The 26,224-nt window shown below is 48.4% G+C and overlaps 1 protein-coding gene and 1 non-coding gene across 3 annotated transcripts; one reads left to right on the forward strand and one right to left on the reverse strand.

The window, feature by feature from the left end:
- Window positions 1-183: 183 nt before the first annotated feature.
- Window positions 184-9,191, reverse strand: KDF1 (keratinocyte differentiation factor 1). Of its 2 annotated transcripts, none has more exons than XM_012750757.2 (4): window positions 9,106-9,191; window positions 2,313-3,371; window positions 1,321-1,395; window positions 184-798 (listed from the first exon to the last, which is right to left on the reverse strand). In XM_012750757.2, exons 2-4 carry the CDS (start codon window positions 3,337-3,339, stop codon window positions 716-718), a joined length of 1,185 nt encoding a protein of 394 aa, XP_012606211.1. In that variant the 5' UTR covers window positions 3,340-3,371; window positions 9,106-9,191; the 3' UTR covers window positions 184-715. The 2 variants fall into 2 exon arrangements, with proteins under 2 accessions (XP_012606211.1, XP_012606212.1); XM_012750758.2 differs by having other exon boundaries at window positions 9,046-9,191.
- A 2,220-nt stretch (window positions 9,192-11,411) lies between these two features.
- Window positions 11,412-11,554, forward strand: LOC142869665 (U4 spliceosomal RNA). Its single transcript, XR_012918245.1, has one exon. It is a non-coding gene; the product is annotated as a U4 spliceosomal RNA (small nuclear RNA).
- Window positions 11,555-26,224: the final 14,670 nt, after the last annotated feature.

A 26,224-nucleotide genomic window follows, 5' to 3' on the forward strand; every position in this document is an offset into this window, starting at 1 on the left:
TCAAACCTTTCTTGGGTACAGATACTGCTTTGCTCTTTGTCTTGTGGAACTCAGTGAACCTGAGACTTGGGCACCATTGCTCCCATTTTTTCCTTCTGACTTCAACCCCATAACACTAAGCCATGCTGAACACCAGATCCTGTCTCCTGAGCAGCAGTTACACAAGGCAAATGGGAGAGAAAGGACAGTGATAACCAGGCAGATGTCTAATACCTTTGTGCTTACAAACTATGGTCATGTTAACATGGAACATCGGCCAAAAACAAGAACAAACTGAACAGAACAGAGTTGGGCACTGCCCGCTCCCCAATCCAACACATTTAAGACAAACTTCTTAACTGTTGGGTATCCCAAGAAGGGTGAAGTCTGCATGGTTGGTTAGGGTGTTATGTTACAGGGATGGAGTCAGGATTTAGTCCCAGAAGGTAATTCCTCAGTCCTTGCTTCCCATGATCACGCCATCTAAAGATCATGGGCAGGAAGGAACAGGCCCAGGCAGCGGTCAGGCCAGCTGGGGAAGAAGGAGACATGGACGTTAAGGCCCAGTGAAATGCATGTGGTCCAGGAGCCAGTCAGCCAAGGCAGGAGGAGCCAGAGTGGGCACTGCTTCTGGGCTTGTGGCTCAGCCTCACCCAAAGGGGTTCCTGGTCTCCTTCTTCATTCTGCAGGCTGTGCTTCTCCCAGAAGGGGTTGTGGCTGCTGGGCCCAGTGGGGGTTAGCAGTACACCTGGAGCAGGGGTGCACCTGATGAGTCTGTGTCGGTGCCCTGGAAGGATGAGTCGTGGCTGGCTGGGTACCCTGAGGGGGAAGGGAGAGGAGGAAACAGGCTCAGGGGACAGAGCTCATCCAGAGTCCACAGCGAAGGAGAAGCCTGCTGAGAAGGAGCAGAGTGGGACTTGATCCTGGGTCAGTCTGATGCTGGCTGGGTGAGTCAGTGTCTGGACTTCTCTGAGCCCTGGCCTCTCTGTAAAAGGATAATGACCTTGCCCCCAGGGGGTTGCCATGAAGGGCAAGATGACAGCAGCAGAATCTACACAGGGTACCTTTCTAGGATCAGGCTGGATGGCCTCCCAGCTTCCTCCCTGGTGACCTGGACTTAAAGTTTGGAGTCTGATCACTTCCTGTTTGCCCATTCTGGGCACCTGGCCTCTGCTGTAAGCCAGTTTGCAGGACTGGGATGGGTCTGTGACTGCTCAGGCCCCTTCTACCTTTTTGATGCCATGCTCACCACCCCAGGAAGGAAGCTGGGAGAGGGGCATGTGAGGGTCCCCCAAGGTAGTCCCCCCACCCTCTGTACGCCTCATCAGGTCAGGACCACACCTGGGGCTCCGTAAGGCCTCAGCTTCCGGGCGATGGCATCTGCTGTCGTCTCCTGGGAGATCTGCACTGTCAGTTCTAAGGAGGCAACATGGGGAGGGCAATGGTCAATATCACATCCTTTCAACCCTGCTCTCCATTTCTGCTCCCAGCCCAATGAGGGAGGAGCCTGCCACCCCTGGGCAGGGCTAAAAAAATAATGCTTAAAACAAAGACATAGGCCGGGCACCGTGGCTCATGCCTGTAATCCTAGCACTCTGGGAGGCCGAGGCGGGCGGAATGCTCAAGGTCAGGAGTTCGAAACCAGCCTGAGCAAGAGCAAGACCCTGTCTCTACTAAAAATAGAAAGAAATAAATTGACCAACTAAAAAAATATATATAGAAAAAAAATTAGCCAGGCATGGTAGTGCATGCCTGTAGTCCCAGCTACTTGGGAGGCTGAGGCAGGATTGCTTGATCCCAGGAGTTTGAGGTTGCTGTGAGCTAGGCTGACGCCATGGCACTCTAGCCCAGGCAACAGTGAGACTCTGTCTCAAAAAAAAAAAAAAAAGACATAGATAGACAGTGTGTATGCACACATGCTGTGCTGGGTAGTTGTTTTGGTTATGCCAGACGGGGTCAGAGGTCTAAATTCACGTGGGTCCCCCAGTCCTATTAACCAGGCCAGGCTTAGAAGCTACTCTGGCATGTGATAGCAGGGAATGAAGAGCCTGTTAGGTGAACTTCTTGAATGGATAGAGAACCTTATCCATTCAGGATAGCAGCAAAGGCCAGAGAGCTGCCAGGGTCTGCATGTCTCTCAGCCTTGCTCAGACCTCACTGGGAAGGGCCAGGGAGGGATCTAGGGAGGAGGATGCAAAAGACTTGCAAGAAAAGAGGAGGAGTGAGGACCTGCTGAGGAGTGGCCCACAATGGCCAGAGACTCCAGTTGAACCCCCCTCCGTTGGCCAGAGCCTCCCCTGCTCTGCCCCTCAGTCCCATGGGGCACCACCTACCATCCTGGCTGAGACCTGAGCCCACCATGGTCTCATGGCCACTGTCAGGGGCGGCAGCAGCCCGAGTTGAACGTCCCTCTGAGGTCTGTGGGCGGGCACGGCTCTTTCGGGTACTGATGCGAATGATGCCGCGTACCAGGCGGCCCTCGGCATCTTGCTCATCCAGGTGATAGTCCTGCGTGATGCTGCTGATAAGGTCCGAGATCTTACTCGTCTTCTCTAGGAACACAGTGTCTGATGTGCACTTGGCCAGCTCATCAATCTGGTGCACGCTGAACAGCTCTGTTAGCTTCTTGAAGATGAGCACATCAATCTCTCGGCTTGACATGGAACCGCTGCCCATCTCGGGCAGGTCCAGGTCTGACTCATGGAAGGAGTAGTACTCCTCAGAGCCACGGGGACTGCTGGCAAGGGTACTCGGGAGGCTGTGCCGTGTGGGTGGGGGCTCGGCTAGTGGCTCCTTGCAGCAGGAGTCCGAGTCAGGGGCTGGGGAGGTGGTGGTGCGGTAGGGATATACAGGGATGCCTTTGAGCTTGACGTCAGGATAGCTAAAGCTGCTGCCCATGGTTGACTTGAGCCGCTGGCCATCCCGCCGGCTGGGGGGTGCACGATCAGGGCTAGGGGGCACTCCATTGTGTTCCTTGGCCCAGCTGGCTTCAGCAGCCCCTTCAGTGGAGTCCCCAGCAGACAAGCAGGGGCTGCAGCTTCGCACACAGGCTCCACAGCGTTGGAGACAATCCCGGCAGCGGCGGAAGCAGAAGGCAGCCCGGCACCAGTCCCACACCCAGGGTCGCCATAGCAGGCAGCAGGTGGGGGGCTCAGCGGCCGGCTCAGCAGAGCCGGAGATGAAGGTAATGCTCTCTGGCCCATGGTGACCAGGGTCCTTGGGGTCTGGCCTACGAGTGCGGCGGCTTGGTGGGGGCTGGGATGGCTTGTCATACGTCTCCAGACATAGCTCTGCCGGCTGCTCCCAGGGTCCCAAGCGTGGAGGCCCAGATGATGGGCGGGGGTGTCCAGGGCGGGGCATGGTTCATTGCATGGTCTGCTGCAGCCAGGCACCTACAGGGGGGCCAGGAAGGAGTCAAAATCAGAGGTCAGGGACTAGCTCCTGGGCTGATCCGAGGAGCTTTGCACTTCTGGTTTAGGAGGCTCGTGAAGTGGACAGGCCCAAGTATGCCCATAACCCCTAATCTATTTTGCCCCTCCCTCCCCAAATAGGAAGTTCTCTCAGTGGTCTAACCCAGATTTCAAAATTTCCAGGAACTTCATACCCATTGGGATGGCTACTACAGGCTGAACATCCCTTCTCTGAACTCTTGTGTCTAGAAATATTTTGGGTTTGGGATTTTTTTTTTTGGATTTTTGGATTATGCGCATTGTACTTACCAGTTGAACATTACTAAACTAAAAATCTGAAATCCAAAATGCTCCAATGAGCATTTCCTTTGTGCGTCATGCCAGCACTCAAAAAGTTTCAAATTTTGGAGCACTTTGGACTTCGGATTTTCAGATTAGAGAAATTCAACTTGTACAAAAAAATAAACAGAAAATAACAAGTGTTGGCAAGGCTGTAGAGACATTGGAACCCTTGCATTGCTGGCAGGAATGTGGTGCAGCTGCTGTGGAAAACAGTATGGTGGTTCCTCAAAACATTAAACATAGAATTACCACATGACCAGTGATTCCACTTTTGGGTATATGCCAAAAAGAAATGAAAGCAGGGACTCAAACAGATGTTTTTTGTTTGTTTTGAGACAGAGTCTCGCTTTGTTGCCCAGGCTAGAGCGAGTGCCGTGGCATCAGCCTAGCTCACAGCAACCTCAAACTCTTGGGCTCAAGCGATCCTCCTGCCTCAGCCTCCCGAGTAGCTGGGACTACAGGCATGTGCCACCATGCCTGGCTGATTTTTTGTATATATATTAGTTGGCCAATTAATTTCTTTCTATTTATAGTAGAGATGGGGTCTTGCTCTTGCTCAGGCTGGTATTGAACTCCTGACCTTGAGCGATCCTCCCACCTCGGCCTCCCAGAGTGCTAGGATTACAGGCGTGAGCCACTGTGCCCGGCCTCAAACAGATGTTTATATACCAATGTTCACAGCAGCATTGTTCACATTAGTCAAAAGGTAGAGACAACCCAAATGTCCATCAATGGATGAATGACTAAACAAAATGTGGTATATACATACAATGAAATATTATTTAGCCTTAAAAAGGAATGAAAATTTGATACATGCTACATGAGTGAACCTTGAAGACCTTATGCTATGTTAAATAAACCAGACTCAAAAGAACAAATATTGTATGGTCCCTCTTATATGAAATCTCTAGAATAGTTAAATTCATAGAGATAGAAAGTAGTTCTGGGCCAGGCGCAGTGGCTCACGCCTGTAATCCTAGCACTCTGGGAGGCTGAGGCGGCAGGATCACTCAAGGTCAGGAGTTCAAAACCAGTCTGAGCAAGAGTGAGACCCCGTCTCTACTAAAAATAGAAAGAAATTAATTGACCAATTAAAAATATATAGAGGCCAGGCGCGGTGGCTCACGCCTGTAATCCTAGCTCTCTGGGAGGCCGAGGGGGGCAGATTGCTCGAGGTCAGGAGTTCGAAACCAGCCTGAGCAAGAGCAAGACCCTGTTTCTACTATAAATAGAAAGAAATTAATTGGCCAACTAATATATATACAAAAAATTAGCCGGGCATGGTGGCGAATGCCTGTAGTCCCAGCTACTTGGGAGGCTGAGGCAGGAGGATTGCTTGAGCCCAGGAGTTTGAGGTTGCTGTGAGCTAGGCTGACGCCATGGCACTCACTCTAGCCTGGGCAACAAAGCGAGACTCTGTCTCAAAAAAAAAAAAAAAAAAAAAAATATATATATATATAAAAAATTAGCTGGGCATGGTGGCGCATGCCTGTAGTCCCAGCTACTCGGGAGGCTGAGGCAGAAGGATCTCCTGAGCCTAGGAGATTGAGGTTGCTGTGAGCTAGGCTGATACCACGGCACTCTAGCCTGGGCAACAGAGTGAGACTGTCTCCAAAAAAAAAAAAAAAAAGAGTAGTTCTGTCTGGTGGTTGCCAGGGGCTGGGGGCAGGCAGGGAAGGGGGAGTATTGAATGAGTCTAGAGTTTCAGCTGGGGAAGATTAAAAAGTTCTGGGCCAGCCTGAGCAAGAGTGAGATGCTGTTTCTACTAAATATTAGCTGGGTGTGGTGGTGTACCTGTAGTCCCAGCTACTCCGAAGGCTGAGGCAGGAGGATCACTTGAGCCTAGGAGTTTGAAGCTGCAGTGAGCTATGATGATGATGCTCTATCCAGGGTGACAGACTGAGACTCTGTCTCAAAAAATAAAGGTTCTAGAGATGGATAATGGTGATAGTTGTACAACAGTGTGAATGTATTTAATGCCACAGGAATGTATGCTTAAATATGGTTTTTAAAAGGTTAAAATGGTAAATTTTATGTATATTTTACCACAAAATGGCCTCCCCCAGTTTCTTCCTACTGTTGGTAAGCTCTCGTGGAAAATGCCTTTCCATGAGACTTGCTATAGAACCTGATCATTAACACCTTTTTGCCTTCCCCTCTTCCTTCAAATCAGACATGGGAATGTAACAGGTACCCTGTTAATATTTTAGTCTGACTCATATTTTTCCTATTAGCAACACTTAACACCAACTACTGTTTTTCTTCCTTTGATTAGACAAGAAAGCTGAGCCATAAAACAAATCTTTCCCCTTCTGCCTCAGTTGCTAGGAAGCTCAGAGCTAAGACTTAACTTACTCCATAAGCACTGAGCCTGGCCCTGTGTTAGGTACTGTAATGAATGAACTACAGACCTGTTCTTGATGATTCACACATGGTTGTGTAGGGAAAACAGATGCTTAAAAGCTTATAAGATGGAACATGCAGGATATCTGAGGCATTGTAGGAGTAAATAACTCTGCCTGCAGAAGTCAAGGAAGATTATACAGTGATATTTGGAACAGTCTGTGATCATGGGTAGGGGTTTGCTGGGCAAGAACTCTCCTTAGCTTGAATTTCCTAAGACACTGGTCCCTTATATTTTTATCCCTGATTTAATGACACTGGGGTCTTAAATTGGAGGTATGTGAGGAACATGGATCAGGCATCAGGATATCTGTGTTCTAGTCCTAGTTCTGGCCCTAAGACGCTATGTGCCTTGGGCAAATCAATGCCACCTCCCTAAACAGCACCATCATCATCTCTCACCGAAATACTGTCGAGATCTCCATTCTAGCTACTTCCATTCCTCCCTACTTGCTGCCAGCGAACACTTACAGACACCACTCTAATCAAATGATCAAAGTTAATATCACCAACAATAGGTTGAACTGACATCATGCTCCTCCTGAATCTATGCACTAAGAAGGATATAACATCATTTATGAAGTATTCCTGCCAAAAATGCAAAACCTGAATGTAATCGTGAGGAAATAACAGATAAGCCCAAACTGAGGGACATAACAACTAAATGCAATGTGATCCTAGAATGTTCCTGGATTAGGAGGAAAAATTGGGCATTGGATAATATGGATAATTTGTGAAATTTGAAAACAGACTGTATATCATTTAATAGTATTATAATCAAATTTTCTGAATTTGGTTACTATGATTATATAAGATAAGGACATATTCTTAGGAAATATACATTGAAGCATTTAGAGGTAAAGGGGCATGATGTCTGCAACCTAATCTCAAATGGCTCAAACACACAAAAAACCAGAATGTAAGTATGTATAGAGAGAGAAAGGGGAGGAAGGGAATGTTATCCACTGTTAAGTGTGGATAGGAAGGATATAGTTCTTTAACTATTCCTACAATTCTTCAACCCACTCCCCTGGCCCTACTCAGAACTCCTTTTCCAGGGATCTTCCAGAACCCCTAGTCAGATGGGAGACCCTCTCCCCATAGCCTTCTGCTGGGGTCCCTGTCGCCTGGGTCTGCCTTGTACCCATTGTTTGAGGATAAGCCTGTCTCCCCAAGGACCATGACCCTGAGGTGCAGGGACTTTGTCTAATTCCTTTCTGCCTCGGTGTCTGGAACAGGAATTGGTACATTTGGTACATTAGGAGCTTCAGGGGACTGACAGATTGTATGTGACCTCAGGGTAGAACCAGGACCATTGGGTGAAATGAAAAAGGACTTAAGTTCTAGGCTGACCAGAGTGGGGACCAGCAGTCTTATGGGAGATGGGGTGAAATATTAATACCATCTGCAAAGTTATGCAAACTGAAATTGTAACAGGTAACATTAAAGTCCCTTACAACCCAGAGGTTGTTAAATCTGCCTGGGTTTGAGAAATGTGGGGTTGGGCTAGATTCATTCATTCATTCATTCACTCAATTAACAAATATTCACTGTGTGCCAGACATTGTTCCAAATTCCATGGATACAGTGGTAAAACATAAAATTCCCTAACCTCAGGAGTTTGTACTGTAGTGAAAGAGTTAATTATTGATGGCTAACATTGCTCTAAGTGCTTTAGATATAATAAACAATGAATTCTCCTAATTTTTTTGTAGTATTATTACCTGTATTACTATACTGAGGCACAGACAGGTTAAGTAAGTTGTCCAAAGCCACACATCTATTTGTACACAAACAGCCAGGCCCCAGACTCTTATCCACTATTGACTTCCATCTCCCAAAAGAGGACTCTGATCCACTTCTTCCAGGCAGAGTTTGACTATATCTACCCCTCCCCACAGCTGCCCCCACCTCCAAAATTCTAAGACCCTTGGCCACTTGGTTTAGGAGCAGGGGAGGATCCCTGCTCCTATGTGACCCGGGGTAAGACTCTTAGCCTCAGTTTCCTCATTTTTAAAAAGAGAGATTAGTATCTTCATGCCCCGCCCGCGCCCCCCGGGAGTTTAAATGAAATGTTGCGTGCAGAGCAAGGCCTGGCACCTGGGAGGGGCTCCGTCTCTGGGCCCTCTAAGGTACTGCAGGGATCTTCCTGGGGGCCAGACGTCCTGGCCCGTTTTCCCCGGACTTCTCACTGACGCTCCCTTCTTCCTCCTTAGTTCCCGAGAACACACAAACACTCAGGGGTCTGTATCTCTACCGTTCCCTCCTCCCAGAGTCCCCAGGACAGGCCCAGCCGCAGCAGACTCTGCCCCAGCCCAAGGCCAAGCCTCACACACCCGTCCGGGAGGAACACTCCAGCCCTGAGCACGAAACAGCCGTCGGCTTGGGCGTGAGGCAGCCGTGCACCCTCGGTCTCCTGCCCCAAAGGTGCAGCCCGAGGCTTCCCCACCAGCAGGCACCTAGTCCCGGAGGCAAGGGAGAACCAGACCCCGGCACTGTCTCCCGGTCTAGCACAGCCCCTACACCAGCACCGCCCTCGGGGCGAGCACCACCCTCTCAGCTGCAAGGGCCCTCGCCCGCGGGCGGACCCAGCCTCTCTCCGGTCCTGACACCGTTCCTCCGGGTGAGCTCGGCCTCTCCCCCATGCCAACACTGCCCGCCGGGTGAGAGCGGCTCCCGCCACAGCCAGTGCAGCCCTAAGGGCGAACGCGGCCCCCCGCACGCCACTGTGCCCGCCCAGCCCAGGGGCCGCTCAGGCCGCTCCCCGGCCCGGCCCGCGCACCCCGGAAGTAGGAGGGTGGCCCCCGAGGAACCGGGCCCAGGACCCTCCCCCGTCCGGGCGCAGCCTTTGGGGGCTCCCCACACTGGTGCTGCCCTGGTTTGCGCCCCCTCGGGCCTGCGCGGGCCTTACCTGTCCCGCCAGGTGAGCCGCCTCCGGCTCAGCCCCTCCCCCGTCCCCCTCACCGCTCACCTGGGGCGCAGGTAAGCGTCTCGCGGGAGCGCTGCACGGGCCGCCGCTGAGGACACACTTCCTGCCTCCGCGAAGCGCCGCTGCAATTCACCTGAGCTGAGGCCCCGCCCCTGGGTTCTGGACGAGCACCGCCGCTCGGCGCTGCTGGGCCTAGTCAGGGCCAGTGAGGCCTGGCCGGAGGGGCAGAGAGGCCCTGTCTCCTCTTCTCTTAAACCGGCTGGAGGTCCCAGCAGTCTCAGAGCGTCTGGGGAGCGCCTGCGAGACCTTAAAGCTCTAGCTCCAAGGAAAGCTCTCCCTGACCCCTAAGCTTGGCTGGTTTTCTTTTATATGGAACAATTCCCTGTACTTCTGTCTCTCTCTCTCCCTTTTTTTTTTTTTTTTTTGAGACAGTCTCACTTAGTTGCCTAAACTAGAGTGCTGTGGAGTCAGCCTAGCTCACAGAAACCTCAAACTCCTGGGCTCGAGCAATCCTTCTGCCTCAGCCTCCCAAGTAGCTGGGACTACAGGCATGCGCCACCATGCCCGGCTAATATTTTCTTTCTTTTTTTTTTTTTTTTAGAGACAGAGTCTCACTTTGTTGCTCAGGCTAGAGTGAGTGCCGTGGCATCAGCCTAGCTCACAGCAACCTCAAACTCCTGGGCTCAAGCAATCCTACTGCCTCAGCCTCCCGAGTAGCTGGGACTACAGGCATGCGCCACCATGCCCCGCTAATTTTTTGTATTTCTATTTTTAGTTGGTCAATTAATTTCTATTTATAGTAGAGACAGGGTCTCACTCTTGCTCAGGCTGGTTTCGAACTCCTGACCTCGAGCAATCCGCCCGCCTCGGCCTCCCAGAGTGCTAGGATTACAGGCATGAGCCACCATGCCCGGCCTAATTTTTTTTATATACATATTTTTAGCTGTCCAAGTAATTTCTTTCTATTTTTAGTAGAGACGGGGTCTCGCTCTCGCTCAGGCTGGTCTTGAACTCCTGAGCTCAAACGATCCACCCGCCTCGGCCTCCCAGAGTGCTAGGATTACAGGCCTGAGCCACTGTGCCTGGTCTTCTTTTATTTTCTTTTTTAAGACAGGGTCTTGCTATTTTGTCCAGGCTGTAGTGCGGTGTAGTCACAAGCACAATCATGCCATCATGCTAAAACTACAGCCCCAAACTCCTGGCCTCAAGCGAGCCTCCTGAATAGCTGGGACTACAGGTGCAGGCTGTACTTCTTTATCCTACGTAATACCCAGCACACTGTTGTTTTCTTGTCTTCTGTTTCCTCCTTTAGCCTCTGACCTTGAGGATAGGGTCTGGTCTTATTCCCTTATGTTCCTTGTACTTGGCACAGGTTGTGGCACATGCTAGGTGCTCAACAACTATTTTCAACTGAATGAGCCACTGGCCTCCGATTTCTCCCCTTGCCAGCTGGTCAGTTCGCCTTCTCTTCTGTAGGTGAAGACAAGTACCTGCCTCTGGGATTCAGAGTAGGGTGGGGGTGGAAGAGGGGGCCAGGCTGTGCAGCCCTGAAAGACACATCCTGGATCAGCAGAGGTGGCCAAAAAGTGGGCGATGACCACCACATTCCGAGGATGTCTCTGCCACAGACAACACCATTGGATGGCAAGAAGTCAGAGCTCAGACTCTCCTGGGTTCCTGCTCCTTAATAACAACGGAATGACTGAACAATAGTGCCAATAAACAAGTGACTTTTAGGGATCATCTTCAGGATCCATGCTAAACTCCTTACTTGCACAATATTATTTAATCCTTCCATCAATCTGTGCGGTGGGTCAGGTATTATCATTCCCATTCTTCAGAGGAGGAAACTGAAGCTTACAAGACGTTGTTTACTCAGGCAGTTGGCACAAACTATTTGACTTTAGGCAAGGGACTTTCCTTCTCTAGGCCTCATCTGTGGAGATGACAGTACCTCTCTCCAACTGGGAGGGTTAAAAAAGATAATGGAGAGAAGAAAAAAAAAGAAAAACATAAAAGAAAAAGAAAAAAAAAGATAATGTCCTTCTGAGTTGGCTGTGGTAAAAAAAAAAAAAAAAAAAGATAATGGATGTAGGAAGAGATCACTGGAGTGAGTTAGGCATAGATGTTTAGTTTTCACTGCAGGCTCTCCCACCACATCTTGTCCACATTCCTTCCTGGGGAAAGTGACACAGTTTTTTTTCTCATATGGAGCTCGGAGGATGTCACATCATGTATAGTTGAACATCTGTGTGCTTTAAGACCCAGCAAATCCATTCCTAGGGTACAGCCACAAGAAGCTCTTGCACACATGCACCAGGAGGGAATGTGCAGAAAAATGTGAGTAGAGCTTTGCTCAGTGGCAGTATATCATAGCCAGTGAGGTTCATCTGAGGCTCAATTATTGCTAATTGAAAACTTTTCCCAATACCTCACTATGACAAGTTGCAATACAGTTGGCTTTGCCAATTTTTGACAGTCTCTATGGAGACTGAATTAAAGAAAAAAAAAAAAGGATGTTAGTAGAAACATTGTTCATGGCAGCCCCAAACTGAAAATACCCAAATGCCACTGACAGGAGATAAAGAAGTGTGGAATATTCATACAAAAGAATTCATTATATAGCAATAAAAAATGAATGAAAAACAGTAACATGGGCCGAGCACGGCGGCTCATGTCTGTAATCCCAGCACTCTGGGAGGCTGAGGCAGGAGGATCGCTCAAGGTCAGGAGTTTGAGACCAGCCTGAGCAAGAGCGAGACCGTGTCTCTACTAAGAATAGAAAGAAATTAATTGGCCAACTAGAAATATATAGAAAAAATTAGCCGGGCATGGTGGTGCATGCCTGTAGTCCCAGCTACTCGGGAGGCTGAGGCAGGAGGATTGCTTGAGCCCAGGAGATTGAGGTTGCTGTGAGAGAGGCTGATGCCATGACACTGTAGCTGGGGCAACAGAGTGAGACTCTCTCAAAAAAAAAAACAGTAACATGGATGAATTGTGGTAAGATAATATCGAGTGAAAAAAGGCAGGTCCTAGAAGATTATATATGGAATGAGATACTTTTCATACAGTTCAAAATTAACTGGAAGTTCTATGTTTAGGCATAGTAGTAGGTTGGGCCATATGAAATTGCTGTTATTTGACTTGTTTTGATGTGAAAAAATGGCACATTCATATGGTTCAGCCTAATTTATATGTGAAAGAAACCATTTAAAAAAAGAGTAAGGAGGCTGGGTGTGGTGGCTCATGCCTGTAATCCCAGCACTTTGGGAGGCTAAGGCAGAAGGATCACTTGAGCACAGGAGTTCTAGACCAGCTTCAGCAACATAGTGAGATGCCATCTCTATAAAAATACAAAAATTACCTAGGCATGGTGGCACGTGCCTGTAGTCCCACTACTTGGGGGGCTGAGGCAGGAGGATCACTGGAGCCCAGGAGTTCAAGGTTGCAATGAGCTATGATGACGCCACTGCACTCTAGCCTGGGCAACAGAGTGAGACCCTGACTTCAAAAAAAAAAAAAAAATCTAAAAATCTAAAAAATAAATAAAATAATATATAAAGCAAAACCACCGGATGACACTCTAAAAACAAAACAGGGTACATTATGGGTCCAGCATTCAGCGTGACGAAGGAAAAAGAGGTCTTTCCTTGCATGTTGACATTACAGTAAGTTGGCCAATAAAATAAAATATCTAGTGGGATGAATTTTTCAGAGAACTACCTACTTCTGCTGTGCACTTTCCTTTGCAGTTTTCAAAACAAACACATTTTTACTTGATCCCTATGACAGCCCTATGAGGTAGGCTTTGTCATGTTCATTTTACAGATGAAGAAACGGAGGTCCATCAAAGTTAGGCCATTTGCCCACTCATTTGTGAGTGGAGACTGGAGCTGGTGGGAACCCCATCCTCCAGGCTCACTGTGCAGTGCTCCGTGCTGTGCCTTTCTCCAAGCCCTCGAAGCTGTGTTTGGGCTTCTTTCCTAGGGGATCAGAGGCCTGCCTTTGTAATCAGTCTCCTGAGCTTAGTTCTGCCTTTTGCTCTTGACCTAGGGTCATTGTCCTGATCCTCTGCTTTGACCGTGGTTGCTCCGCTGTGTTCAATTTTTACGTTTCTGGTCACCTTCCTCCGCCACCATTTAGGTTCTTGAGCTGGTGAAGACAGCTTGGGGGGAAGGAGGGGTGTCAAGGATGACTCTGGGTCTCTGTCTGTGTTACTGAGTGGATGCAGATGACTGGGGAGGACAAGTTTGGGGTGAAAGAATGCAAACTTAGTGTTAGACCTGTTGAATTTGAGGATTTGTGAGATAGCCAAGACACATCACCATTGCATATAAGGATGCCATTCAGAGTGCTGTTTAGAAGCTGCAACACCTACAGCTTTGGAGCTGGAAGGAGCAGTGGGTCTGGGGAATGTGGGCAGTGGCATGTGGAGCCCGCCCCTGTCTCTGCCTCTCTCTGTTCCTTGGAGATTTGCTGCTTGCCTCAGATGTGCTTCTCCCATAGGGGCACTAGGGGGCAGCACACAACGGTGGAAATCACCAGAACTTCACAGTCACAGGATCTGACGTGGGATGGTAGATGCTACCCTGTTCAGCTGGGGTGTGAACTTAATTTATTTGAACCTCAGCGTTTCTCATGCGAAAAGGGGTTTAACGTGAGGCAGGACTCACAGTGGCCTGAATTTGTGCCCCAGCTCATACTCTTCCCAGCTATGTGACTTTGGCCAAGTTATTGAACTTCTCTGTGCCTCAGACTCCTCATCTGTAAAGTGTAGGTAGTGATAGTTTCTTTTCATGTGGTGATTACCACAGAGACCAGCACATGGTAAGTGCTAAATAGATGTTAGCTAATTTAGCTATTTTATTTTACCCGCTTCTCCCCACCTTCACCCCCTAGCCGGTCTGGGGCCAGGACTCTCAGGGCAAGATGGCTGCCTCTGAGAATAAGCAGAACATGACCACCTACTGTGTTAGGTGTATTATGTGCCTTATTCCATTTAGTCCTCACAATAACTCAGTAGATAGATCCCAAACCTCCATTTTATAGCTAAGAAAACAGAGGCTCAGGGATTTCAGGCACTTGCCCAGGGTCACACAGCTAGTGTGTGGCAGAGCCCAGAACTGAGCCCAAGTTCATTCTGGTTCAGAACCTGAGCTCTTTGCAGTGTTCCTCTGGGTACCTCAGACACTAGGCCCTTGGAGGTCACCCCAGGCCCCAGCAGAACAGAGGGTTCTGTGCTCATGAATTCCTTTCTAAAATTATACTTTGTGTGGGGAAGGATAAAGGGGAGAAGAAAAAACCTACCTAATGGGTATTGTGAATGCTATTTGGGTGACAGGACACCTATAGCCAGGACTGAAGCATTACAAAAGCAATCCATGTAATCTGAAACATTTGTACCCCCTTAATATTTTGAAATTAAAAGAAAATTCCCGTCTATAAATTGGTTCCAATTCTGCCTGTTTTACCCTTCTTTCCCCAGATAGAATTTCCTGGAATTCTGAATGGAAGAAATGGAATGGAACCAACGGACAGGGAACCCAGCGGGGTGGGGCGGAAGGGAGCAGAATGGTGTAGGATGAGGCAGAATTGGAATGTGTGAGGTAACGCTGCTTCAGCTGCTCTGATTGGTCAGGTTGTCTCCACAGGTCAGACAATGGGCTAGGGACCATTCAGAGTTTCCTCTCCCCTTTCTTCTTTTCTTTTCTCTTTTTGGGCATTATTTTTTTATTTTGTTTTGCCTCTCTATATTTTTTTCTGATTAACTTTTTTTTTTTAGTTGTTCAACTTTAAACCTTTATAAAGTGATCATGGTTTACCAGGCTGGAGTGCAGTGGTGTGATCATAGCTCATTGCAGTCTTGAACCCCTGGGCTCAAGCAATCCCCCCACCTCAGCCTGCTGAGTAGCTGGGACTACAGGCACACGCCACTAAATGTAGCTAACTTTTAATTTTTTTGTAGAGATGGGTTTGGCTATGTCGCCCAGGCTGGTCTTGATCTCCTGTTCTCCCACCTCAGCCTCCCAGAGTGCTGGGATTACAGGTCTGAGCCACCGCACCTGGAGCTCTTTTCTGTCAGTGGCCAAAGGATGGTATGTTGTAAAGGCTGGAGAGAACCAGCGGGGGCTGGGTGTTACCCTTGCAGATGAGGGGCCGATGAGCTGGGCTGTGGGCTGGGTGGACGCCATGCATGGAGGTGCAGCTAGAGCCAGCAAATTCTCAGAAGCTGGACTGTAGGAGCTTCTGGAACTGTAGGTTGCACTGTTGGGTGGGAGTCCCCAGGTCCACCAGTTACTGGGCCTGGAGCTGTAAGCTGAGGAACCATCTTGTACCGGGTTGAGGCAGGGGCTGCTTCTTTGGTTCTGAATTTGGTTTCAAGCCCTGGTAGAAATATTTTCCACAGAGTCCTTGTGCTAAAAGAAACTTCATCCAACCCCCTCAATTTGCTGATAAGGAAATGAGGCTCAGTGGGGAACTGGCTTAGTCTAGATCACGTAGTGAGTAAAGTGGCGGGCCCTGGTGAAGGTGGACCTCTGCTTCACCTGGCTCTGTGGGGTTCAAATCCGCCTTTACTAGTTAGTGGCTTTGGGCTTTGTGAGCTGGGGCAAGACACTCAGACTCTCTGTGCTTTAGTTTCATTCAGCCCTTCTCTTGCCTACACACCTCCCCCCACCACTCTACTCCCTCTTACACACACACACACACACACACGGTGGCATGGTTACACATGGCCGATGCTGAGTCTCCTGGTTGCTCACAGGCAGCTGTAGGCAGCTCTGGTCACTGAATACCACCCCCACTTTCTGCCCACCCCAGCCAACCTCATGCCCTCTCTGAAGCCCTCCCAGAGAGGCCCCAGCTAGGAGGCTGTCTCCCTGAGCTCACTGAGAGGATGTCTGAGCCTGCGCGGCCTCAGCCTCTCCTGCTGCTTTCTGTCTCCAGACTGGAGCTCCAGGGGTAAGTTCTGGTCTGATTGATCCCTAAGTCTCCAGCATCCAGCTCTGAGCAGGGGCCACAGGCCACGCTGGCAGTGTCTGTTGAAAGGAGTAAGTCCCCTGACCTTTCCCCTCTCTCAGGAGCCCATGACCACCACCTTCACCTCCCAAACCAGGGGGGTGGCAGAAAGAGCCCTGGAGTGGGGGTCAAACAGACCGAGGAGGGAATCTTGCCCCAGCCTCTTCCTAACTATGTGAACTTGGGAAATGACCTCACTTCCTTCTCCAAGCCTCAGTTTTCCCTTCTGTGCATAGCCTTCCTGAGGGCTGACATTTAAGCTGAGAACTAAAGGACAGAGAGGAAGAGTCTTCCAGGCAGAGTGAACAGCTGGGGCAGGGCCCTGAGGTGGGGACAAGCTCAGCGTAAGGTCAAGGAACAGGAAGGAGGCCAGTGTCACTGGAGTGGAGATGGGGACACACAGAGGCGCAGGCTCCGGTGGCTCGGAGTTCTGAAGGCCACTGGGGAGTCTGTCTTTTAATCTGACTGGAGGGTCTTGATCAGGGGAGTGGCTTGATCCGACCAGAGTCTCAAAAGCCGCTCTCTGGTTGCTGTGTGGAGATTGCAGGAGGGCGAAGTGGATGTAGGGAGTCCAGGCAGGAGGGGGGAAGAGACAATGGAGCCCGGGACAGGGTGACAAGTGGTTGGGTCCACAATATACTCTGGAGGCAGATTGTAAGAAATGGAAATTATGGCCGGGTGTGGTGGCTCACGCCTGTAATCCTAGAACTCTGGGAGGCTGAGGTGGGCGGATTGCTCGAGGTCAGGAGTTCGAAACCAGCCTGAGCAAGAGTGAGACCCTGTCTCTACTATAAATAGAAAGAAATTAATTGGCCAACTAATATATATAGAAAAAATTAGCCGGGCATGGTGGCGCATGCCTGTAGTCCCAGCTGCTCGGGAGGCTGAGGCAGTAGGATTGCTTGAGCCCAGGAGATTGAGGTTGCTGTGAGCTAGGCTGATGCCACGGTACTCACTCTAGCCTGGGCAACAAAGTGAGACTCTGTCTCAAAAAAAAAAAAGAAAAGAAAAGAAAAAGAAATGGAATTTATAAGAAAAGCTCAAAGCTAACAGCTTATTTTAGCTTCTGTCCTCCCAGCTTGCTTGCTTACAATATATAGCTTAAGTGAAGCCATGACAGGCTTCAGCAGGTGCTGGGCCTCAAAAGGCGGTAACTGCAGGTCATTTCCTGATAAGAGGTTGAAAAGCCCTGGGAAGGGGGGGAGGGGGCCAAACACCGGATGGCTCTGCAGCAAAATGCTGAAATAAAATGCAGAGGGAAAGCCCTAATGCCAGAACCAATCAGCTGGTAAGAGGAACCAACCAGAGCCAACCAAAAAAGAGATAAAATAAACTTCTGAAGAAGACTGTGGGAGAGGGGAGGGGGAAAACTACTTAAGGGATACCCATAACCCAATCTGGGGTCCTTGTCAGAAGAGGCCACTGGGATTGGTGCTCTGAGACTCCGACCCTAGCTTGAGCTAGTCAATAAAGCTCCTTTTGATGATTTCAGCCTCAGTGACTCTGTCTCTTTGTTCTGTTGTACTGTGGTTTCCCCGCTCTAACAAGATCCCATGGGATCGGATATATAAGTCCCTTGTTTCAGAGAAACAAACTATCCCCAAAACTTAGTAGCTTAAAACAAGAATGATATATAATTTCATAGCAAGACCTGGCCTACTTGACGTAGCCCTGGCCATGAAGGGGCAAAAGCAGACCTACAAGGGAAGGCCATCCGAAGATAGCGTTCTTCCCATTTTGTGGATGAACAGACTGAGACTCTGGGTGAAGTAACTCAACCCAGGTCCAACTCCTCACAGCCTGGGTTTCTTTCTATTCTTCCTTGTTCTTGCAAGATCACAGGGAAGGTGGCAAAGGGGAGAACAGTGTCGGGGCATGGGGGCCCTTCCTTTTGCCCTGGACTTGTGCCACCTCCCCAAGGAAGCCTTACTTTTTCTCACTGTGAGCAGAGCCCTGTGAGACTTGAAAGGCGGTGGTGCCATGGACTGGGATGGGCACACCCAGACTTGTCCTCAAAGAGGGCCCTGTGTGAGGAGGGAACCCCAGCCTTGCCCTCAGGCCCCCTGTCTGAGGGAGTGGGGGAAGCATAGGACTGATTTCAGGGACCTCCAGTCTACAGGGATGAAGGATGGAGGGGAGCTGTGTGGAGGTCAAAGATCATAGGTCAGGGAGAGCATGGGGTATATCTAGCTAGGTCTGGGCAAGGTTCTTAGCAAGTGGGGAAGAGGGGTGGTTGCCAGGTTCAGCCCTGGGGGCTCAGGTCGGTGGGGTAGGAGGAGGCTGAGAATCTGATGCAGCTCAGCCTCGGTCTGCAGTCTGTGGTCTGCATGACCTTTAGTTTTTTCTGCTTTTCTAGGCTGGTCCCAAGGGTCCCCAGCACTCTGCCAAATGGAACTGCTAGCACAGGAGCCCAATAATACATGAGCCAGCTGAGCTCTGGCCCTGTGGAAGGAAAAGCCCCACATCCGACCCCAGCCTGGCCCTGTGGTTCTTTCCTCCTAGCTTGTGGGGTGGGGGCGGGGGTGGGCAGCCCCAGAAATGGCAGGAGGGGAATGGAAGGGATGCAGGAAGGGGGAGGGCAGCTAATGTGCTCACAGCAAAAGCCCCTTTTCCTTGGGACCAGAGTGCTGGAAGCTACCAGGTAGCAGGTAGTGGCAAGGTCTGGGTGGGGGAGGGGCAGGCAGAACATCAGAAAGATGTGGGTGGGAGGTAGAGACAGAAACCTAGAAAATCAAAAGAGGGAAAGGGAGTAAAAAGGCAGGAGCAGTTGCCTTGGGGGAGTACTGGTGCACATGTTCAGCTAGGCAAGGAATGGGCTGTTTATTTTTTTAAACCCACTCAGACCCCTAATTCCACCAGGATGGTGGGAAGTCTGCTGCCCATGACTGTTCAGCTCTCTCAACCCATGACAGCTCCTAGAGTTGGGCCAAGGCCCAAAGGTGTCGTAGAACCAGACATGAACAAGACCCTTCAGTCTGGTCACCTGGCCACCCTGGTCACCTGGCCAGCATAGTGGTCAGGTCAGGGACTATGCCATTTGATGCCAGCTTCACATGGGGCCTGGGATCTTTGGTGGTCTAAGAGCCACACTATATGGGATCCAGCCTTCTGAATGCCACTCATCCAGGGCCTAGATCCCACTCATTTCCTGGAATTAGAGAGCTGTAACTGCCATCCCCACCTACGGTTGGGGAAGAATCCTCCCACTCTGGTCTCTAGAAGCCCAAGGCAGTTGTCTGTCCCAGAGCTATACCCCTGTGTGTCCCTCTGGCCCCTGGGTCTGGGGACCTGTCCCTTATCAGAGTCCTTGTCTCCCAGCATCCTTCAAATAAGCAGCTGGGACCAGCCCAGCAGTCCCTTTTGGGCCTAGAGGTTTCAGAGCCAGTAAGAGAGTGTGGGGGGAGGGATACCAGAACATCTACCAGCCACCCCTGGCTGGTGGGGGGATGGCAGACAGCCAGAGCTGGAGCCTCATCATGAGTGAGCGGGAGGGACCTGGTCCAGAACCAGACGGTCAGTAAATTATTCAGTGTGTGTTTATGATGCATCTGCAGCTGGCCCTAGACTACAAGGCGCCCGGTGACCTGGCCCTTACACGCTGCTTTTAAAATTTTTATTGTAAAATATTGCCTACATTTAGAAGACTACATGTATATATGTGTATGTATACAAGCATATGTATACATGTATGTATATATACATATAAAACAATATGTACTTATACATATATCTATATAAAAAGAATACGTATCATTTAAATATAAGAATATTAATAGAATAAATAAGAATATAATGAACACCAAGGCACCTATCACTAGCTTAATGGGACATTCCAGTACTTTTGAAGCCCTCTGTATGGCCCTCCCCTGTTTCCTCCCTTTTCTTGTGCTTCTGGAGGAAAACACTACCCTAAAAATGGCATTAATCATTCCCTTGTTTTTGTGCCGACTTACCCACTGGGCACAGTAGGTATAGTGTCTAGGACCCACACCACTTTTAGGGACCCACAGAAATGTTTTAATTTCTTTCAAAATCAGAAGATGATTGAGTAAATAAATAAATGAAGGAAAAGAGACATTTTTCTCACAGAATTCCAAATAATATATGTAGATACTCCCCCTTCCAAGAGGGGGCACTTTATCAGGTTAACAGCGCTCTGTACCTAGTTTGCTAAGAATTTTTTTTTTTTTTTTAAGACAGAATCTCCCTGGGTAGCCCAGGGTAGAGGGCAGTGGTGTCGTTGTAGCTCACAGCAACCTCAAACTTCTGGGTTCAAGTGATCCTCCTGCTTCAGCCTCCTGAGTAGCTGGGACTACAGGTGGGCACCACCATGCCTAGCTAATTTTTTTCTGTTTTTGGTAAAGACAGGGTCCTGCTATTGTTCAGGTTGGTCACCTGGGCTCAAGTGATCCTCCTGCCTTGGCTTCCCAGAGTGTTAGGATTATAAGCATGAGCCACCACCCCTCCTCCCCTCTTTCATCTAGAATTTTTTTTTTTTTTTTTTTTTGGAGATAGGGTCTCATTTTGTTGCCCAAGCTAGAGTGCAATGGCATCATCACAGCTCACTGCAACCTGAAATTCCTGGGCTCAAGTGGTCCTCTTGCCTCAGCCTCCCAGAGTGATGGGATTACAGAGATGAGACTCCATGCCCAGCCTGGTCCAAATTTTTAATGTAAAAGATTATTGAATTATCAGATGTGTTTTCTGTATAGTTGAAATGTTTACTTGGTTTTTCTCCTCTCATATATTACTATGATTAATTATAGTAGTAGATATTCTAATATTGAGTCAACCTTTCTGAAATAAACTCAACTTGGTCATGATGTATTTATTATCTTTTGAATATATTTCTAGATTTGATTTGCTAACATTGTGTTTGGGAAATTTACATCTATGTCCTTACAGTGGTATTGTTCTGTAATTTTCTTTTTTTTTTTTTTTTTTTTTTTTGAGACAGAGTCTCACTTTGTTGCCCAGGCTAGAGTGAGTGCCGTGGCGTCAGCCTAGCTCACAGCAACCTCAAACTCCTGGGCTCGAGTGATCCTTCTGCCTCAGCCTCCCGGGTAGCTGGGAATACAGGCATGCGCCACCATGCCCGGCTAATTTTTTTTATATATATATCAGTTGGCCAATTAATTTCTTTCTATTTATAGTAGAGACGGGGTCTCGCTCTTGCTCAGGCTGGTTTTGAACTCCTGACCTTGAGCAATCCGCCCACCTCGGCCTCCCAAGAGCTAGGATTACAGGCGTGAGCCACAGCGCCCGGCCTACTGTTCTGTAATTTTTCTTTTTGATATCATGAATTTTATCTCTCCAAGAATTTGTCTTTGTACTTTTGTTTTAAATTTATTGTCATAAAATTGCTTATAATGCACTTCTTTTATCTTTTATTTATTTATTTTATTTTTATTTATTTATTTTTTTGAGACAGAGTCTCACTTTGTTGCCCAGGCTAGAGTGAGTGCCATGGCATCAATCTAGCTCACAGCAACCTCAAACTCCTGGGCTCAGGCAATCCTCCTGTCTCAGCCTCCCAAGTAGCTGGGACTATAGGCATATGCCACTATGCCCGGCTAATTTTATATATATATATTTTTAGTTGTCCAATTAATTTCTTTCTAATTTTAGTAGAGACGGGGTCTTGCTCAGGCTGGTTTTGAACTCCTGACCTCAAGCAATCCGCCCGCCTCGGCCTCCCTGAGTGCTAGGATTACAGGCGTGAGCCACCGCGCCGGCCTTTTCTTTTATCTTTTAAATCTCTGCTACAGCTATAGTTATGTCCCTTTCCTCAAACCTAATATTGTTTATTTGTGCCACTTCCCTTTCTTTTTCTTGATCAATTTTGCCAGGAGTTTCTCAATTATATTACTGTATCAGTGAGAAATTAGATTCAGCTGGAGGCCAGCTGAATTATGGCGCCTGACGCCTGTAATCCTAGCACTCTGGGAGGCCTAGGCAGGAGGCTTGCTTGAGCTCAGGAATTCCTAGCCAGCCTGGACAATGTAGTGAGACCCATCTCTACAAAAAATAAAAAAATTAGCTGGGCATGGTGGCACATGCCTGTAGTCCTAGTTATTGAGGAGGCTGAGGTGGGAGGATCACTTGAGCCCAGGAGGAGTTCAAAGCTGCAATAAGCTATGATTGGGCCACTGCACTCCAGGCTGGGTGACAGAGCAAGACCAAGTCTCAAAAAACAAAACAGAACAAAACAAACAAACAAAAAAAACCAACAGAATGGGCCAGGCGCAGTGGCTCATGCCTGTTAATTCTAGCACTCTGGGAGGCCGAGGTGGGTGGATTGCTCGAGGTCAGGAGTTCGAAACCAGCCTGAGCGAGAGCGAGACCCCCATCTCTACTAAAAAATAGAAAGAAATTAATTGGCCAACTAAAAATATATAGAAAAAATTAGGCAGGCATGATGGCACATGCCTGTAGTCCCAGCTACTCGGGAGGCTGAGGCAGTAGGATCTCTTGAGCCCAGGAGTCTGAGGTTGCTGTGAGCTAGGTTGACGCCACGGCACTCTATCCAGGGCAACAGAGTGAGACTCTGTTTCAAAAACAAAAAACAAAAAAACCCCAAAATGAATATATATCTCCTGCAAGGTAGAATATTTCTTAGTTGTGCTAAAACATAGGAAAGTATGATGGGCTATTACAGTAGGCTGCCCCCATTTGTTATTTTTGTAATAAAGTTATTATCATTTAGGGAAAAAAATTCTTGACCTTGATTTTTTTTGCCAAAATTGCTCCTTCCTTGGTTTTCCTCACGTTCAGTCAAGGGTACCATAATCCATCCTGCTGTTTCAACCAAAAACCCAGAGGGCATTCCCTCATCCCCACATTAATCCATCCACAAGTCCTCTGGTTCATCTCCAAATAAACCTCAAATCCGTCTCCCCTCCCAGCCCTTGCCAGCATGCCTGGCATTGCTCTCCCCGTGGGATTACTGCCATAATCTCCTAACTGGTCTCCCTCATTCTCCTCATGCTCCCTTTCAGTCCATCCTCTACGTAGTAGACAGCGTGATCTTTTAAAACTAATCAGATCATGTTGATCCCAGACATAAACCTTTCAATGGCTTCCCTGCACTTAGAGGAAAATCTGAAACCCTCACCCTGCCTCCAGGCCCAGTTTGCATTTTGACCTTCGTCCTCCCCATTTTTCTGCTGGTTCACCAGGCACCGAACACATCAAAGGCCCTTCCTGTCTCAGGGCCTTTGCACTGGCTATTTTTCCTGCTGGGCAATCTTGCTCCGCAATTCCACATGACTGATTACTGCTCATCTTTCAGGTCTCAGCTTCAATGTCACCTCCTAAGGGGTAGCCCTCCCTGACTCCCTTTTCCATCATATCACTAGTTTAGTCCTTGGTCATGGTCTCCAGGAAGCACTGTGGAGGCACACTGCCTAGTTCTACCACTCCGTGACCAGGTAACCCTCGCCATTCATCTCTTTGTCCTTCAGTTTCCTCATCTGTAAAATAGGGCATGCTAATAATAGTGCATCATAGGATCAGTACCCGGCACAGAGCAAGCACCAAGTAAATAATAGCAGGTATTTTATTATTCCTTCATGGCACATTTCTTGGAGTTTAATTATTTTGATTTCTGAGATGTAAGCCTTGTGGAAACAGTGCTCGTGTCTCTTGTATTTACTGCTATGGCCGTAGCACAGTGCCTGGTGCATAGGAAGTGCTTAATTATGTTGTCAAATGAATGCATGGGAATACATAATCTCAGCCCTTATGGAGCTTACCTTGTCCTACTTACCCTTCAACACCTGGATATTTTAGAGATGTGAAAACTGAGACCCTAAAAGTGGGGTGATTTGAGCCATGTTTCAAGGGGAAGGGGCATAATTTCTACTTGTCAGAGATGTGATGAAACTCTCTCTTCTTTGGCACTGCGAGGAAGATGGCAGCCATCTCCTACTTGGCATGATGGCTGCTCTCAGACCCCTGTGAAGCCCAAGATCATCAAAAAGAGGATGAAGAAGGTAGTTCATCTGGCACCAGCCAGACTGATTTGTCAAAATTAAGCATCACTGGCAGAAACTTAGAGTATTGACAATAGGGGGTGGAAGATTCAAGGGCCAGATCTTAGTGCCTAATATCGGTTATGGCATCAATAAGAACACACAGCACATGCTGCCCAGTGGCTCCTGGAAGTTCCTGGTTCACAAGGTCCAGGAACTGGAAGTGCTGCTGGTGTGTGACACATTTTACTGTGCTGAGATTGTTCACAGTGTTTCCTCCAAGAAGCACAAAGCCATCCTGGAAAGCGTAGCCCAGCTGGCCACCACAGTCACCAATCCCAACTCTACGTTGTGCACTGAAGAAAATGAATAGACAGTCCATGTGTATGTTTTATTTGTGTCTAAATCAAACCATGAAAACTGCAAAAAAAAAAAAAAAAAAAAGATGAAGCATCAAAAACACATGGAACCTGTTACCTCCATTGTGAACACAAGTCACAGCCTTTTAGGAATAATAACTAGGGCAAACATTTCATCACAGGAGAAATTAAGAATAAAGAAAACCTGAGCTCTCTCTATGGAACAGTAGGATAAATTATAGTGCTAAAGACTGAGGTGACATTGACACTGCAGTTGTGCCTTCCTGGGGAAGACATCCAGTCCCCTGTCCAAGTAATTGTGCTCCCCTCCCGCCATTTTGTTCATGCCACATTTAGGAATCCAGAGTCCTCATTTTACAAATGCAGAGACAGAGGCTCAGAGAGGAGAGGGACTTTGCTTGAGTCCACACAGTGAAGGAAACCCAAATCTTCTGGCTTCTAGGAAAGATTCCTTTAAGCCCTAGTGATGTAATGATGTAAAACCTCTTAACATGAGAATAAAGAAAAAGGGAAGGTGAAGAGAAGAAAGCAGAAGGAGGAGAAGGGCTAGGAGGATGAGGAGGTGTGGAATCAGGGGCTCACTGGCAGGCAGGGCACGGGCAGGTGTAGGGCAACCAGAGACCTTGGGGGGAGGGCGGGGGAGTCTGTTGTGGAAAGGAGAGATGGAGGCTGGGGCCTGACAGGGTTATTTTCAGAGCTGCTATCTTTGTCTGCATCTGCTAAATTATTAAACTGAGATCACATCCTAGAGGGTGCCAGGCCAGGTTGCCTGGGAGAGACTGAAAGGGAGGAGTTAGATCTCTTAGCAGAGGCCTCAGATCTAGGCCGGGATGGAAGTGCACTTCTCAGGCCTGGACCTCTTGCCCCACGCCACATTCAGTGGGCCGGAGGGGATCCTGCTTGGGCCACAGCCACACTCGCCACCCCTTCTGCAAGGCTGTCTGCTGGCTGCTGTCTTGGCAGGGGGTGGATACAGACTGGACCAGACTCTGGAACCTGTTCCTCTCTGGGCTGCCTTTTCTCTTTCAGGGTCTCCAATTCAGACCACAGGTTTCAAGTCAGATAGATATGACTAGCTTGTGAGATTTTGGCAAATTCTTGCACCTATGGGTGTCCTTGTCCATGCCATAGATATTAGCAGTTCCATTTCTCAGATAAGGCCCTTCGAGTACAGAGAAGAAAGGTGACTTTCTCAGGGTTGCAGAGCTAGGGAAGGACTGAACTCTGATTCATACACAAACCTCTCTGATTTTCAGGCCCCTTTCCTCTCTCTATTGCCCAGGATGCTTTTTGTATAGTTTACTAGATTTTCTACAAAAGGCATATACTTTATAATTTTTATAGAAATCAGAAAAAAAAGCTTTTCAATTTTTTTTTTTTTTTTGAGACAGAGTCTTGCTCTGTTGCCTGGGCTAGAGTGCCATAGCATCAGCCTAGCTAACTGCAATCTTAAATTCCTGCGTTCAAGGGATCCTGCTGCCTCAGCCTCCCAAGTAGCTGGGACTACAGGCATGAGCCACTGCACCTGGCCTATTATGATATTTTAATAGAAGCCATTGTAATAGTGTGAGGTAGTATCTCATTGTGGTTTTGATTTGCATTTCTCTGATGCTCACCACCACGCCTGGCTAATTTTTTCTATTTTTTAGTATAGATGGGGTCTTGCTCTTGCTGAGGCTAGTCTCGAACTCCTGAGCTCAAGGGATTTTCCTGCCTTGGCTTCCCAGAGTGCTAGGATTACAGGTGTGAGCCATCACACTGGCCTAGTTTTTTTCAATTTTAAAAAATATA

The sequence above is a fragment of the Microcebus murinus genome, chromosome 2 (genome assembly GCF_040939455.1).
Source record: "Microcebus murinus isolate Inina chromosome 2, M.murinus_Inina_mat1.0, whole genome shotgun sequence".
Lineage (NCBI taxonomy): Eukaryota > Metazoa > Chordata > Mammalia > Primates > Cheirogaleidae > Microcebus > Microcebus murinus.

Coding starts and splice junctions, on each gene's coding strand:
- KDF1 (XM_012750757.2), bottom strand. CDS start 3,339: ATGCCCCGCCCTGGACACCCCCGCCCATCATCTGGGCCTCCACGCTTG. Junction 1,396..2,312: donor CTCAGGTCTCAGCCAGGATG/GTAGGTGGTGCC, acceptor TTGCCTCCTTAG/AACTGACAGTGCAGATCTCC. Junction 799..1,320: donor GAGGCCTTACGGAGCCCCAG/GTGTGGTCCTGA, acceptor CTTCCCCCTCAG/GGTACCCAGCCAGCCACGAC.